The sequence below is a fragment of the Salvelinus namaycush genome, chromosome 8, assembly GCF_016432855.1.
Source record: "Salvelinus namaycush isolate Seneca chromosome 8, SaNama_1.0, whole genome shotgun sequence".
Classification (NCBI taxonomy): Eukaryota; Metazoa; Chordata; class Actinopteri; order Salmoniformes; family Salmonidae; genus Salvelinus; species Salvelinus namaycush.
Genome location: NC_052314.1, coordinates 24845842 through 24862902, shown reverse-complemented (window position 1 = coordinate 24862902; position 17061 = coordinate 24845842). Strand labels below are relative to the sequence as shown.

The following is a 17061-nucleotide window of genomic DNA, read 5'->3' as shown; positions in this document are numbered from 1 at the left end:
CCTTCACCAATTGCTCAGTTTGGCCGGGCAGCCATCTCTAGGAAGAGCCTTGGTGGTTCCAAACTTCTTCCATTTATGAATGGAGGCAACTGGGTTCTTGGGGACCTTCAATGCCGCCAACATTTTTTGTTAACCTTCCCCAGATCTGTACCTCGACACAATCCTGTCTGAGCTCTACGGACAATTCCGTCAACCTCGTAGCTTGGTTTTTGATCTGACATGCACTGTCAACTGCGGGGCCTTATATTACCTATGTGTGAGCCTTTCCAAATCATGTCCAATCAATTGAATTTGCCACAGATGGACTCCAATCAAGTTAAAGAAACATCTCAAGGATGATCACTGGAAACAGGATGCACCTGGGCACAATTTCAAGTCTAATAGCAAAGTGTCAACACCTATGTAAATCAGTTATATTTTAATGCATTTGCAAAAATGTCCAAAAACTTTTCACTAAAGATTTTTTAAAACATTTAATCCATTTTAGAATAAGGCTGTAACATAACAAAATGTGGAAAACGTCAAGGGTCTGAATACTTTCCACTGTATATTGCAATATATTACTTTTCTATATGGGTTGCTTTCCCCAGCCCCCTTACACATACCGTAGCACGCTCTGTCCATTGTGCTGACAGAGCAGTGGAGATACACATTTTGTGGCAACCTTTCACTCAATCATTACATTTTTTTTTTAATATAGTGACAAAACTAATACTGCGGGGCACAAGTGAATAATAGGGCTAAGCCCCCTTGTGGAACCGGGCCGGTCAAAATACAGAATAATAATCAAGCATTTTGTCAACAGTGATAACAGCTTGTTAACTGGATGTAAAGCGGTCTACCTACTATGTTGACTTCAGTTTGCAGAATAACAAAGTCACTCACAAATAGCTTTGATTCCGATGTTTTAGCAACTTCTGGGGTAGCTAGCGTCAATGGAACCAGCCTGAAAACAATGACCAGAAACTGCAATAATTTGATTTTCTTAGCAATAAGCTTCCCAGCTACCTAGCCCTGTTGCCCCGAGATACACTTATAAGCATGGCTTGACCAGACCAGGTCTGACAATCTTCAATCAAATACAAAAACTGTCTTACAAAATTAGGGGTTCTTTAGATGATGACACCTAGCTAGACAGTTATGGTGCTTTCAAGACAACTGGGAACTTTGGAAATAAACGAGGTCAAATCATGACATCATTGATCTTAAGGTCAGAAAGTTCTAAACGCCCCCCAGAGTTGCCAGTCGTCCCAAACAAACTGTAGTTTGAAGTCAGATTCCCGAGATCCCTGTTGTTTTTAACGCGGCATTTGCATTCACATGCTAGTCTGAACTAGGAAACGTTCTATTTGCTAATTCGTTCAACTCGGCACATGTACAACTACAACCAGTTAGCAAGTCGTACATTTTTGAGTTTCCTAGTTCTGACTAGCATGTGAACGTGGGACATAACTATCGCTAATGCAACAGATGATGTCATTTTGCTAGGAAGTGTGTATCTCCCTTGTGCGGCAATGGCAGTTGTGCAACAACTTTACCAGCACATTGCATCACTGACATGAAATATGAGTGCTAGTGTAATCAATGTGTAAAGACGATGTAAAAAAAAGTATTGTGACGTGCAGTCATATACAGATCATGATTGGTCAACAAGCGTTTTGACATGTATCCTTTTTGACAAGCAAAGATCTAAACGGCATTCCACACATGCAGCAGCTACTCTTCCTGGGGTCCACAAAGGATGTGGGACAGTAGACGCAAGACCATAGAGATAGACAGAGGACTCATCTTTGCATCTGTGCCATTTAGCGTCGGACAGCATGTGTGACCTGTTTCAAGAAGCTAGGTGTATGTTGCACATCACTACTTCACAGGAGAGGCATTTGAAATTTTCCCCCACGTTAATACAAATACAATTGTTAAGGTACAAGGCTAGTTGATTTAGCCAGGGAAAAATACAGGAACCTTATCGCTAGCCATGATTTGATTAGCAAATGGATGGGCTGGACATGCCAAGAAAGGAGTGCGGGTTAGTATCAGTCTATAACATGAGCTGCTCAGTATGTGTGGATAATCCTTTCTACCACTGCTTTTTTTTTTAAGATATGAGGAACTGAAAAAGTTTTGCTGTACTTTGAGGATGATCGTGCCATGCTGACTCCAATTCTGAAAATGAATCAGACAATGATTAAATCCCAGATTTACGTAAAAATATTTTAATTGAACCAGAGATTGTAGTCTTCTGATAACAGTGGCGAAAAAGAAACGGTGTCGTTATGAATGAAGTTGACCGAGTTTTTAAATCAGTGGAATGCCCGGTGGAAGCAGAGAGATGATTGCCAAATGCGGAGAGATTTCAAAAGAGAACACAAAAGGCTGTTGTATAAAAAACCTGTCTCCGGATTACATCTTCAAACTAAGGGCAACCATGGCATCGATGACAGAGGGAGAAGTGTTCATCCATGTATACGGACGGGTAAACGTCTAGCAACATTTTCAGATATACGTTTCTAATTTTGTCAGAAAGTCGTTTTCATTGCAAGTTAAAGCAAATTGTTGCCAACGCTGCAATACTACCATGCATGACTCTGCAGGTAGCTAAAGCTAAACAACTAGGTTCAACATTAGACAGCTAGCAACGCAAATGACTAGCTGGTTCGCAAGCTAACATTGTGTATGATCTGTGTAGTCTCAGAAAGCCATTTGCGTTGCTAGCTAAAATGTAACCTAGTTGTTTAGCTTTAGCTACTTGCAGATTCATGCATGGTAGTATTGCAGCATTGAAAACAACTGGGAACTTAGAAAAATGCAAAGTCAAATCATGACGTCATTGATCTTCAGATCAGAACGTCAGAGCTCTAGAACGTTTCCCCGAGTTGGAATTCTGAGTTGGATGACCATTCAAGTACATTTTCCCCCCCAGTCGGAGCCATTTTGCCCCCGAGTTCCCAGTTGTTTTCAACACAGCGTTAGAGTTGGGATTATGGTTCATTGTTTGGCTAGCTAGCTACATGTCTAAACAAAAGACTTCACTATGAAAGTAAGAATTTAACTATACCGTTTACACTTTCTCGATCCTGTGCATATGACAAGTAAACCTTGATTCTATTTGATATAGCGTGTGTTTACCAGAGACTGTAATGTTAAGAACATAGCCTGCAACAAAATCAGATTAGGATATAGGTCAAGGATTAGATAGTGTATTTTTACAACTATCACCACTTAGTCTTGAAATCTTTGGTTGTTGACTACACTGTGAATCCTTAAAGAGACTAGTGGGGCTAAGGCTTAAGAGGGTGTGAACGATGCTGAATGGGTGTAGACAAAGAGCTCGCCAGTAGGTGTACCAAAACATTCCCAGGCCAATTTCTCAAACTTTTAGCAATTTTCAAAGCAGAATTACTTTCCCATTAATATACAATTTTCTAGTTCTGAGTTTACTTTTATCCAATGTAAAAAACACAATTTCAAATGCTGCTATATAGGACCCAATAAAGGTGGTGGGTCACATTTTGAAGTACTAAATGTTCTTCACAATTGGCTGATCACTCCTGATGAACCGGTTGGATATGACTCCAACAGGGTCACCAGGAGTCCCACCCAGTGGACTACATATAAAAAAAAATGGTGGAAGCCCTTAATGGCGCTGCCCATGCCAAAATGGACTTTTGGCCACTAGAGGCCTCTATCATTCTCTATGGACGAGACAGACTTTGCAGCCGTCACATTAATAGGGACATAATTACTTCCACGTAATGGTAGAGATCATCTTTGATCACATAATCACACAGCCTGGATGTTTTGTGTAACGGACACAAGACCTGCCTGTAAAAGGAAATATTTATGGTTTGGGAAGGGTTTACGGGAATAGCGAGTTAGCCACCTTGCTGGCTACTTTGTATGACATTTGGCAAGGATGCTACTACGGTGGATACGGCAACAGCTGGTAAGTAAAGTATCCTCGTTTACTAGCTAGAAATACTCGTTAACTAGCTAGAAATATCCGCTAGCAAGTAGACTTTGCTATTGAGAAAGACGTTGATGCACATGATTTGATTTTGATTTGATTTAGCTACCTAGTTGCTTTGAAGAGTTAAGAATCCGACCAACTGGCTGCCTGTGTAAATTCGCCGCTGAGCTAGCTGGCTTGTTTATTTACCAAAGATGAGCAGGGCTAGCAGCTAGCTACTGCATTAATCCAACCAGGGCTCACTTATACATTCTAACGTAACTCAAATTTATCTAGCAAGTTGGCTGTTCTGTTATGCACGATGAGCTAAGCTGTTGGCCAGTTAGTTATACTAAACTAGCTAACTATAATTAGTTACATTTGAGTCATTTAGCAGACGTTATCGAGAGTTAGTTAATGTTACTTACAATCAGTGTATTCATCTTAAAGTGGAACTGACAGCGTTTTAGCAACATGAACTCTTATTAAATCTGTTCATAATACACCCCAAGCCCAGGAAGAATGACACGTTTTGTACATTTGACACGCAAGCACTTATGGGCATTCATAAATTCATGGAATGTTTGGGAATGACAAAGGCATTTGAAAATTCTATTGCAATACAGAGTGTGAACGCAGCCGTGCATTTGGACAATTAGACGCTAGTGGGATATTAACAAATTATGAGGATGTGAGACCCACGTATAGGTGCGGACCACACAGACGACAAAGCGTGTTTCACTTTTGTTACCTAAAGAATAACAAATATTTATATTACAATATTATGGGGAATGAGATGGCTACTTACAGTGTTGGGACGGGATTACAGCAGTGATTGAATGAGGGAATGAGGCATGAGTTGAGGTGTTCAGATTCTTGACTTTAGTTGAGGAGTTTATACTGTAGGCTTCAGTGCAGGACAGGCTCATCGTGGATGGTGTTGGAGAAGAGCTCAACTCTTCCACTGAGGGCAGGACAGGATTTGACTGGGAAGACAACAATAACACACATTTAGACCAGGGCTAATAATGAGTTAGTCCAAGCAAGGAGTAAAATAATTTGTAATGTGATTGACTCTACATACAGTAATGAGAGAATTGACAGGCCTACTCAGTGCTTGGAGAGGAAACAGTCAATGTGCCAGTGGATGAGAGAACACATGTGACCTTAAGTTCTTGTCAGGAGAGAATTGACAATGGTAGTGGATTGGAGGGGTAATCACCTCTTTAAAAAAAATAATAATCAGGGAACAGGAGGGGACTTAAATACAAATAGCAGACATTCCATTACAGCAGCGCCATGATAGGTTTGGGCAGCAACTTTCCATGAAGTTAAACTCAGACATCTCAGAATTAATAAAGTCTAACAGGCTGCGCATCGCTACCCACTTGACACAAAGTAGCCCAAGAAACCTTCCTGGGTAAATCCCTGATCATCCACATAGTGCATTCGGAAAGTATTCAGACCCTTTGCCCTTGCTGCACAGCGAAAAGCGTTGCTGCACAGCTTTTTTCAGGTCTCTCCAGAGATGTTCAATCGGGTTCAAGTCCGTGCTCTGGCTGGGCCTCTCAAAGACATTGATACTTGCCCCGAAGCCACTCCTGCGTTGTCTTGGCTGTGTGCTTAGGGTCGTTGTCTTGTTGGAAGGTGAACCTTGGCCCCAGTCTGAGGTCATGAGGGCTCTGGTTGGGTGGTATTAAGGATCTCTACTTTGCTCCAGTCATCGTTCCCTTGAGCCTGACCAGTCTCCCAGTCTCTGCCGCTGATAAACATCTCCACAGCATGATGCTGCCACCACCACCATGCTTCACCGTAGGGATGGTGCCAGGTTTCCTCCAGACGTGACGCTTGGCATTCAGGCCAAAGAGTTAAATCTTAGTTTCATCAGATCAGAGAATCTTGTTTCTCATGGTCTGAGAGTCTTTAGGTGCCTTTTGGCAAACTCCAAGCGGGCTGTCATGTGCCTTTTGAGTGGCTTCCGTCTGGCCATTCTACCGTGAAGGCCTGATTGGTGGAGTGCTGCAGAGATGGTTGTCCTTCTGGAAGGTTCACCCATCTCCACAGAGGAACTCTGGAGCTCTGTCAGAGTGACCATCAGGTTCTTGGTCACCTCCCTGACCAAGGCCCATCTCTCCTGATTGCTCAGCTTTAGGAAGAGTCTTGGTGATTCTAATTGTCTTCCATTTAAGAATGATGGAGGCCACTGTGTTCTTGGGGACCTTCAATGCTGCAGAAATGTTTTGGTAACCTTCCACAGATCTGTGCCTCAACACAATCCTGTCTCTGAGCACTACATACAATTCCTTCAACCTCATGGCTTTGTTTTTGCTCAGACATGCACTGTCAACTGTGGGACCTTTATATAGACAGGTGTGTACCTTTCCAAATCATGTCCAATCAATTGAATTTACCACAGGTGGACTCCAATCAAGTTGTAGAAACATCTCAAGTATGATCAATGGAAACAGCATGCACCTGAGCTCAATTTCAAGTCTCATAGCAAAGGGTCTGAGCATTAAAAACCTGTTTTCACTTTGTCATTATGGGGTATTGTGTGTCGGTTGATGAGGAAAACAATTAATTTAATCCATTTTAGAATAAGGCTGTAACATAACAAAATGTGGTAAAAGTCAAGGGGTCTGAATACTTTCCGAATGCGCTGTGCCTGACGATTACTGACAACTGCGAGCAGACTGGTGGCACCATAGGTCCCAGAGTGATGGGGCAATTCCCCCCCCCCCCCCCCCCCGGGGCCCGGAGTTTTTCCTTATCTTGTAACCTAACATTTGAAGCTGCACAAAAAACTGTAAGTCGTGGCTAATATAGCCGACAGCTATATATTTTATTACTTTACTAGTGTATCATGTAGGCTAATGTAACGTTTAATCAATGAGCCTCCACACGGTCAGTCAGTGCGGGAACGTTATCATTGCACCCAAGATTGAGCTACAACTGGCTAGGCAGTTGGTAGCTTAAATCTTGCCTGATGTTACTGCTGTTCCTAAAACCATTGACATACGTTAGCCTGCTGTACCCACAGAGAGAGAGTGTGTGTAAGGCTGGGCGATTGTGTACAAGCCTACATCGCCCGATTGCGCCCCATAGCGATCCTCGATAGTCGATCACTATGGGGTGTGTGTGTATGTGTGTCTCTTTCTCATGACTACCCATGTATTTCCATGTAAATATATAGATATTTTTTAAAAGCATTCATGATTTGCGTAAATGTAATATGCTAACTATTACTCTTGTTCAAAATATGAAATGGTATTACATTTGGTGAAGAGCACATTATGACTTGTTTAGGACTCAAAACTCAAAGTTTTGGACTTGAGACTTGACTTGATACTTGACGGTCTTGACTTGAGACTTGACTCGGACTTGTCTGTCTTGACTTGGGACTTGAGTGCTAAGACTTGAGATTTACTCGTGACTTGTAAAACAATGACTTGGTCCCACCTCTGTTTTATACTAGACTAACAGGGTTTATTCCACACAGAGACCACAACTGATGGACAATAGAAATCACAGGGCTGAATTTGCTTTATGCATGTTTGCGTCATACATGTCACTGTAGGTCTATGTCACTGTAGGTCTAATTAAAAATTCATTCAGTTTGTCATCACTATGTTGATTGATTCATTCCAGTTAATAATTTTGGATTGAAAAGGTATAGGCAGCCTAGTCAGCCCAAGTTTGAATATAAACCATTTTTTTCCACATTCACATTTCCTCCTGACAAACAAATGGACTATAAATACATAACGTTACCAATTTGTTTACCCTAGCCAGATGGACATGGCGCATAGGCTGTATGCAGCTGTTATTATTAGTAGCCTACAGTTGATAAGACTGAAAAATCATCTTGATTTCATCCCATACAGCATGTCAGATCTCTAATGTTTAGGTGTAATCTAGGCTGCTGCAACATTTATGTAAAGAGTGGAAAGAGAGTGGAGGAAAGTGGAAAGCCTACTTGAGCAAAAAAATGCGCTGCGTCAACCTTTTTAATCTCACTTTTAATGGAAGTGATCAAATCTTTCTGAATTGATTTCGAAAACCTAGAGAAGACTGTAGGGGCTTCCATATGCTCAGAAAGTAAAGCATCGTAATGTGCAATTACCTCTGCAAGCTCCTTGTATTTCCCCTTGTTAGCTGAACTTTTCCTCTCCTCTTGCCGATAAGCTGCTTGTGACCCTGACATGCTGACCACACCGCGCGCTCGCACAAAATACACCTGAATGGATTTCTTCAAATATGTTACATTGGGAACTTTACAGTCCTATTGATCAAACAACCTTGAAAAGGTAGGCTCTCGCTCCCTCAGTTATGCACATCAACAACTAATGCTATCCAGAGCGAGATCCAGAGCGAGAACAAGGGAACATTAGATAAACCCTCTCAAACTTTTTCAGCTAGTTGGCTGTCAAAATTGCACTTATAAACGATGGGGAATAGTAGCCTGCTCGTCTTTCTGCCGCTTGCCTGCCAATGCATGCTTGTCCCAACCCACGTTTTGACAACTGAATGGGAACTTGCCTGCCTGCCCATTTGATCGATGACAAGTACATTTGATTGACAACTAAGGATCCATTTGTAAATTGCCTCCTATGTGTTAGTGTGCCCTGCATTCGTGAATTCAGAGTGTTGTCACATTGTCTGTTCATAAATTCAGAGTGTACACTGCACTATTGACACTGGACGCTCTGGTTGAGGAGTATGGTTGAGCCAAGTGTTCCTAAACCAGAAATCAAGGACCAAGCTAACTGGCTAAAGTTGGCTAGATTGCTAGCTTATTCCAGACTCAAATGAGACAGAACATCACTGACCATTTTACTCGCCCTAGCAAAGCCAGTTTACATGTTATCTAGAGCTTTAGTGACTAACTGTGCTGCAGGCAACAACTTTTTGTATAACTTTTTTGCTGAAGTTTACTGACACCGGTCATATTCAGCGTGTGTTCGTAAATTCATCAGTTATTCTGCGCTCATGCACAATCAGATGAGTGCTCAAATCTGAGTAGATAGCTAGTGAATTTACGAGTGCAAGAGATGTGCTAACTGGATAACAGTCATTCAAGTTCAGCATAGCTAGCTAGCAAAGCGATTCACATTTCTTGCCAGCTAACCAAATAACACCTGCATCTCTAGCAGTAGCCACTAAAAAACGAGATGAGGGGAAAAGGTTGGTCAGACACCCACTCCTCCAATGACATGACATCCTCCCAGCAGATAGCTAGCTGGCTAATGTTAGGCTCCGTGTTTTTAGCTTGCTACATAAATAGATATTCTAGCCTATTAGCCACGTTATGACTGACTTATTATGATCATTGCCCTTGCTAGTTTGATTGTATTGACATTCCCAGCCTTAGTTACATTTGTCTGTTTTTGTCAAAAATATTGAGTAATTGAAACGGTGCATCCCGAATGGGTGGAGGCAGCAAACAATGTACCAGGCCAGCTGTAATTTACAACCTGATAGCAATTTTTCTGGACTACCAAGAAATGTATTGGTGAATTATATTAATCATACATTGAACTGCATCCATTCATTCTGCAAATAATGCCTTACTGTACATCATGGAATTTTGTCAAATATTACCTTTTTTGGGGGGGGGGGGGGGGGATTTGATATTTTTGACGGATTATGATTGTTTAATATCTTCAAAGTAGTTAAAATGCTGTCAATTCCACTTAAAGATCGATAGCTAGCTGGTAGTTATTAAATACATGCTATGGAACTTTGGCGACTACTAAGTATTTTTTTTAAATCCCCCGCTTTGGGCTGGATGTGTCAATGTGTAGTTCATAGATGCATAATCTATTAGCAGAATTACTGTTTTACCTCAATTAGCGAGTGTTTTTTCTGGAAGCTGTACAGCGCCACTTTTTCAAAAGATTTCCCCCACGTGGGCGCAGCCCCCCACCAATTCAAGTTCAACTATTGAGCTTCAGCTCCTTGCTATTTGAGTGACAGCTAGCAAGAGGCACACAATGCACCCTTTAAAAAAATATATCATAATTATAAAATAAAAATATTAACAAATATCAACAAACAAGAGGAATAGTCACATGCAAACAAGCATACATACAAACTATTTACATTGCCAGGAATCCTAAACAAACAAATCATATTCATTAATAATACAAGTTTTAAATATTGTTTAAATTCATTTATAAAATTTAAAAAAGTTAGGTTTTGAATTAGACCATTTGCTTTGTGAATATGAAATTTACCTAGTATTATTAGCAGTTGAATTAAATATACTACATTTTTATGTCAACATTTCTGAAATAAAGCATTATATCAAAACCATTAAATAGTACCGCCGGTCCTATTTTTTTTGTAACAAAATTCTGTATGTCAGTTGAAACAATTCTACTATAAATACAGGCAAAAAACAAATGCAAAATGGTCTCCTTCTCCATTCCACAGAAATCACATTTATAGTCAATATTCAACTTGAATCTTTCCAAAACATGTTTCACAAAATTTATCCTATGTAACATTTTAAATTACATTTCCTTTACCTTGTTACTGATACAATATTTGTTAGCATTTTTCCATGCTTTCCCCCATTGTGTATCACCATAGATATTTGACCAAAATAATCTTGCTGTGGGAATTGTAGTATCTGAAACAATATTCCTAATCTGTTTATTACTACATTTATCTTTGATGTTAATATTGCCAATGAGGGCCTCCCGGGTGGCGCAGTGGTCTAGGGCACTGCATCGCAGTGCTAGCTGCGCCACCAGAGTCTCTGGGTTCGCGCCCAGGCTCTGTCGCAGCCGGCCGCGACCGGGAGGTCCGTGGGGCGACGCACAATTGGCATAGCGTCGTCCGGGTTAGGGAGGGTTTTGCCGGTAGGGATATCCTTGTCTCATCGCGCTCCAGCGACTCCTGTGGCGGGCCGGGCGCAGTGCGCGCTAACCAAGGAGGCCAGGTACACAGTGTTTCCTCCGACACATTGGTGCGGCTGGCTTCCGGGTTGGAGGCGCGCTGTGTTAAGAAGCAGTAATACACACACACACACACACACACACACACAGAGAGCTCTGGAAAAAACAGTTTCTCTGGTTTTACTGTTTATAGGTATGTGTTTGGGTAAAATATTTTTTTTTGTTTTATTCTATAAACTACTGACAATATTTCTCACAAATTCCAAATAAAAATATTGTAATTTAGAGCATTTATTTGCAGAAAATAACAACTGGTCAAAATAGCAAAAAAGATGCAGTGTTGTCAGACCTCGGATAATGCACAGAAAATAAGTTCATATTAATTTTTAAACAACATAATACTAATGTTTTAACTTTGGAAGAGTTGAAATCAATATTTGGTGATTTTCAATCACAGCTTTCATGCGTCTTGGCATGCTCTCCACCAGTCTTACACATTTATGTTGGGTGACTTTATGCCACTCCTGGCGCACAAATTCAAGCAGCTCGTTTGATGGCAGCTTTGTTTGATGGCAGCTTTGTTCGATGGCTTGTGAGCATCCATCTTCCTCTTGATCACATTCCAGAGGTTTTCAATGTGGTTCAGGTCTGGAGATTTTGGCTGGCCATGACAGGGTCTTTATCTGGTGGTCCTCCATCCACACCTTGATTGACCTGGCAGTGTGGCATGGAGCATTGTCCTGCTGGAAAAACCAATCCTCAGAGTTGGGGAACATTGTCAGAACAGAAGGAAACACGTTTTCTTCCAGGACAACCTTGTACGTGGCTTGATTCATGCGTCCTTCACAAAGACAAATCTGCCTGATTCCAGCCTTGCTGAAGCACCCCCAAATCATCACCGATCCTCCACCAAATTTCACAGTGGATGCGAGACACTGTGGCTTGTAGGCCTCTCCAGGTCTCGCACCCACTGTGAAATCTGGTGGAGGATCGATGATGATCTGGGGGTGCTTCGACAAGGCTGGAATCGAGCAGATTTGTCTTTGTGAAGGATGCATGAATCAAGCCACGTACAAGGTTGTCCTGGAAGAAACTGATCATTTTGCAGTGGTCTCTTAATTTTTTTCCAGAGTTGTATTTCCTGAGCTTTAAAAAAAAAATGTATAGGAAAAACACTTCAAAACCTTGTTTCCTATGATTTATTTTTTTATATTATTGTTTTTTCATCTATGAATGTTATTCAATGGGTCTCTCTGGGCTATAGTAGTAGAGGCCAAATGTATTTATTTTTATACCTAAAGGGGTCCTAAAATACTAAATCAAATAGCTAAATGATCCATAGTTTGATCATCTTAACAATTCCATATGTCCCTTCACTGGAACTAAGGGGCCTAGCCTGAACCATGAAAACCAGCCCCAGGCCATTATTCCTCCTCTACCAAACTTTACATTTGGCACTATGCATTCGGGCAAGTAGCGTTCTCCTGGAATCCACCAAACCCAGATTAGTCCGTTGGACTGCTAGATGGTGAGGTGTGATTCATCACTCCAAAGAACTTGTTTCCACTGCTCCGGAGTCCAATGGCGGTTAGCTTTACACCACTCGGGCTGACGCTTGGCATTGCTCATGGTGACCTTAGGCTTGTGTGCAGCTGCTCGGCCATGGAAACCCATTTCTTGAAGCTCCCAATGAACAGGTATTGTGCTGACGTTGCTTCCAGAGGCAGTTTGGAATTCGGTAGTGAGTGTTGCAACCGAGGGCAGACAATTCTTACGCGCTTCATTTCTCAGCAGTCCCATTCTGTGAGCTTGTGTGGCCTACCACTTCGCGGCAGAGCCGTTGTTGCTCCTCTACGTTTCCACTTCACAATAACAGCACTTACAGTTGAGCGGAGAAACTCTAGCAAGGCATAAATGTGACAAACTGACTTGTTGGAAAGGTGGCATCTTATGACAGGAGACACTGAGCTCTTCTGTAAAGCCATTCTACTGCCGATGTTTCTTTGTCTATGGATATTGCATGACTGTGTGCTTAAATTTAAGCAACCGGGGTGTCTGAAATAGCCAAATCCACTCATTTTAAGGGGTGTCCACATACTTTTGTATACAGTGCATTCTGAAAGTATTCAGACCCCTTCCCTTTTTCCACATTTTGTTACGTTACAGCCTTATTCTAAAATGGATTAAATACAATTTCAAATCCTCAATCTACACACAATACCCCATAATAACTCAGCGAAAACAGGTTTTAGATTCGTTTTTGCCTATATATAAAAAATGAACAGAACTACCTTAACATAAGTATTCATACCCTTTGCTATGAGACTCGAAATTGATGTTTCTACATCTTGATTTGGAGTTCACCTGTGGTAAATTCAATTGATTGGACATAATTTGGAAAGGCGCACACCTGTCTTTATAAGGTTCCACAGTTGACAGTGCAAGTCAGAGCAAAAGCCAAGCCATGAGGTCGAAGGAATTCTCCGTAGAGTGCTGAGACAGGATTGTGTCGAGGCACAGATCTGGGAAGGATACCAAAACATTTCTGCAGCATTGAAGGTCCCCAAGAACACAGTGGCCTCCATCATTCTTAAATGGAATAAGTTTGGAACCACTAAGACTCTTCCTAGAGCTGGCTGCCCGGCCAAACTAAGCAATTGGGGGAGAAGGGCCTTGGCCAGGGACCCGATGGTCACTCTGACAGAGCTCCAGAGTTCCTCTGTGGAGATGGTTATTCTTCTGGAAGGTTCTACCATCTCTGCAGCACTCCACCAATCAGGACTTTTTGGTAGTGGCCAGACAAAAGCCGCTCCTCAGAAGGCAGATGAAAGCTTGCTTGGAGTTTGCCAAAAGGCACTTAAAGGACTCTCAGACCATGAGAAACAAGATTTTCTGGTCTGATGAAACCAAGATTGAACTCTATGGCCTGATTGCCAAGCGTCACGTCTGGGAGGAAACTTGGCACCATTCCTACGGTAGAGCATGTTGGTGCATCGTGCTGCGGGGATGTTTTTCAGCTGCTGGGACTGGGAGGCTAGTCAGGGTCAAAGGAAAGATGAACGAAGAAACGTACAGACAGAACCTTGATGAAAACCTGCTCCAGAGCACTCAGGATCTCAGACTGGGGCGAAGGTTCACCTTCCAACAGGACAAAAACTCTAAGCGCACAGCCAAGACAATGCAGGAGTGGCTTCAGGACAAGTCTCAATGTCCTTGAATGGCCTAGCCAGAGCACGGACTTGAACCCGATCTAACATCTCTGGCGAGACCTGAAAATAGCTGTGCAGCAACGCTCCCATCCAACCTGATAGAGCCTGAGAGGATCTGCAGAGAAAAGGCGAGAAACTCTCCAAATACAGGTGTGCTAAGCTTTTATCATACCCAAGAAGACTCAAGCCTGTAATCGCTGCCAAAGGTGCATTAACAAAGTACTGAGTAAAGGGTTTGAATACTTATGTAAATGTGATATTTCCGTTTTTCTTCCTTATACATTTGCAAAAATTATGGGGTATTGTGTGTAGATTGTTTTCCCCCCTCCCTCAATGTAATCCATTATAGAATGAGGCTGTTACGTAACAAAATGTGGAAAAGTCAAGGGGTCTGCATACTTTCCGAATGCACTTAGTATACAGTATATTATATCAAATCCTGACCTAAATCATACCTTCAATAAGATTGACAGACTTAGTATTAAAACAGGCACATTTAGAGAGCGTCCAAAGAGGCTGAAAATGTCATCTCTACAAATAATTTACAGGACACCTGGATTACTATTCCCAACTACAAAATACTATTCTTTTTTTCTCAAAGTAAGAAAAGCTATTCAAGAATTAACTATATTTTTATTTCCTAAAATGGATGTAACAATTTTTGGGATTAAAAATGCATGCTTTATTACTGTATCATTCTTAATTACAGCAATAGAAAATATACTTAGTGACAGAATTTGGAGAAGGTACAGAACCAAAATGTCTTTTGGACCGAGAAAAGCCGACCCCTGGTGAATATCTTGCAGCTCTCGCAAAACAAATCCACACTAAGCCAGTTATAATTTTAAAAGATACAAATGCGGTAATTAGAACCAACGCAATTAATAACAATTGTAAAAGCTTCATGAAAAATGTATGTAAATCAGAATTAAACAGAAGGACGGATCCTATAGCCTTCTTAGACTCAACAACCCTGAAGCAATTATCAGTAGACAAAGACTCACTAAAAACCAAAATCACCCCCCCGCCCCCCCCAAAAAAATATTATATACTGTTAAAACATTCACACGGAGAAAAGCACCAGGAATGGATGACTTTCCGATTAGAATTCTATTCAACATTTTGGAACAAAGTCCCTATTTACATTTTGGAACAAAGCCCCTATTTACACACAACAACATCAAGCAGTTTATTTCAGTTATATTAAAACCAGTCCCCTGCTGATTATAGACCTACATTTTAATACATTGTGACAAAATAATGAAAAAACTTATAAGCAATAAGATGGCTGAAGTCTTACCAGACTTGATACATATCAAACAAGGTTTATTAAAACTAGACACTTACAAACAAATACAATAACATGTTTCAGTTTAATACAATACGCAAAGAAACTGGATATAGATCAATGTCTGATGCCGAAAATAATTTTGACCCTCTTGAATTACCTTTGTTTTATTCCAAACTTTGGAAGCTTTCAACTTTCCAGTGGAAATAATAGATTTTATAAAAATTATTATAAATGTCCTTAAGCAAAAACATACACAAATAATGTATTCTGATGAATTTGCTTTAGAAAGGGGCACAAGACAGGGGTGTGCCCTCTCCCCCTTCCTGTTTGCACTGGCCATTGAACCGGTTGCAGAAATAATTAGACAGGACAAAAAAGTAACAGGTATCAGTATTGGTAAACATAAAAATAAACTAAACTTATTTGCAGATGATCTCTGGATTTATACCTGACCAATATTTTCTGAATACTCTCTAAAATCTCATTTTAAAAAAATGTAACCTTTTTTATTTAACTAGGCAAGTCATTTAAGAACAAATTCTTATTTACAATGATGGCCTAGGAAAGGTGGGTTAACTGCCTTGTTCAGGGGCAGAACAACAGATTTTTACCTTGTCAGCTCAGGAATTAAATTTAGCTAACTTTTGGTTACTGGCCCAACACTCTAACCACTAGGCTACCTGCCTCCCCTCAATTTTATTTAATTTTATTTTAAATATAAAATATATGTGGGGGGGAAAAAACTAATGGCAATAGGGGAAAAAACTCACAATCTACAGCAATCCTTAGTGGTGATACGTTCCCCAGCAAGAAAGGAAGGGGGAACTAACAAAGTCACTGACAACAACCAAAACGAAACAGGTGGGGTTTTAGGAGGGGTTCTGAAAGACACTCATGGGGGGTGTCCACTGAACGTTGATGAGCAATATGTGGGACTGAAGACACCATGAGCGCCCACAAACTTTTCCCAAGAACAGGCAAACAAAATAAATAAAAAACACACCAAACTTAAAGACAGGAAGCAAAGCAAAAACTGGAGCACAAAAATACCAGTGAAGACATTCTTTAAAAAAGTATGATTGGTCATAACAGATTTTATGGGCATATAGAATAAAAAATAAAGTTTCACATCTACCTAATCTGAGGGTGGTTTTAACCTTCCAGACTTGAAATTGTATTAACTTGCTACCCAAGGCTTTTACATGGGACATATAGTTAAACTTCTTTGGGCTGCAAGCCCGAAGCCGGGCACAGTATGACAACAGCCACCTCAAGTGCAGGGCGCGAAATTCAAAAGATATTTTTTAGAAATATTTAACTTTCACACATTAACAAGTCCAATACAGCAAATGAAAGATAAACATCTTGTGAATCCAGCCAACATGTCCGATTTTTAAAATGTTTTACAGCGAAAACACCACGTATATTTATGTTAGCTCACCACCAAATACAAAAAAGGACAGACATTTTTCACAGCACAGGTAGCATGCACAAAACCAACCTAACTAACCAAGAACCAACCAAACTAACCAAGAAACAACTTCATCAGATGACAGTCTTATAACATGTTATACAATAAATCTATGTTTTGTTCGAAAAATGTGCATATTTGAGGTATAAATCAGTTTTACATTGCAGCTACCATCACAGCTACCGTCACAAATAGCACCGAAGCAGCCAGAGTAATTACAGACACCAACGTGAAATACC

General features: G+C 40.8%; 1 protein-coding gene across 1 annotated transcript in view; it reads left to right on the top strand.

Moving 5' to 3' along the window:
* Positions 1 to 3711: 3711 nt before the first annotated feature.
* The window catches only part of LOC120052536 (probable phospholipid-transporting ATPase IF), a 57843-nt gene continuing 44493 nt past the window's right edge, over positions 3712 to 17061 (top strand). Inside the window, exon 1 of the mRNA XM_038999509.1 lies at positions 3712 to 3946. Within this exon, the coding sequence (XP_038855437.1) occupies positions 3917 to 3946 (30 nt within the window). The 5' untranslated portion in view covers positions 3712 to 3916. The remainder of the gene's footprint in view (positions 3947 to 17061) is intronic.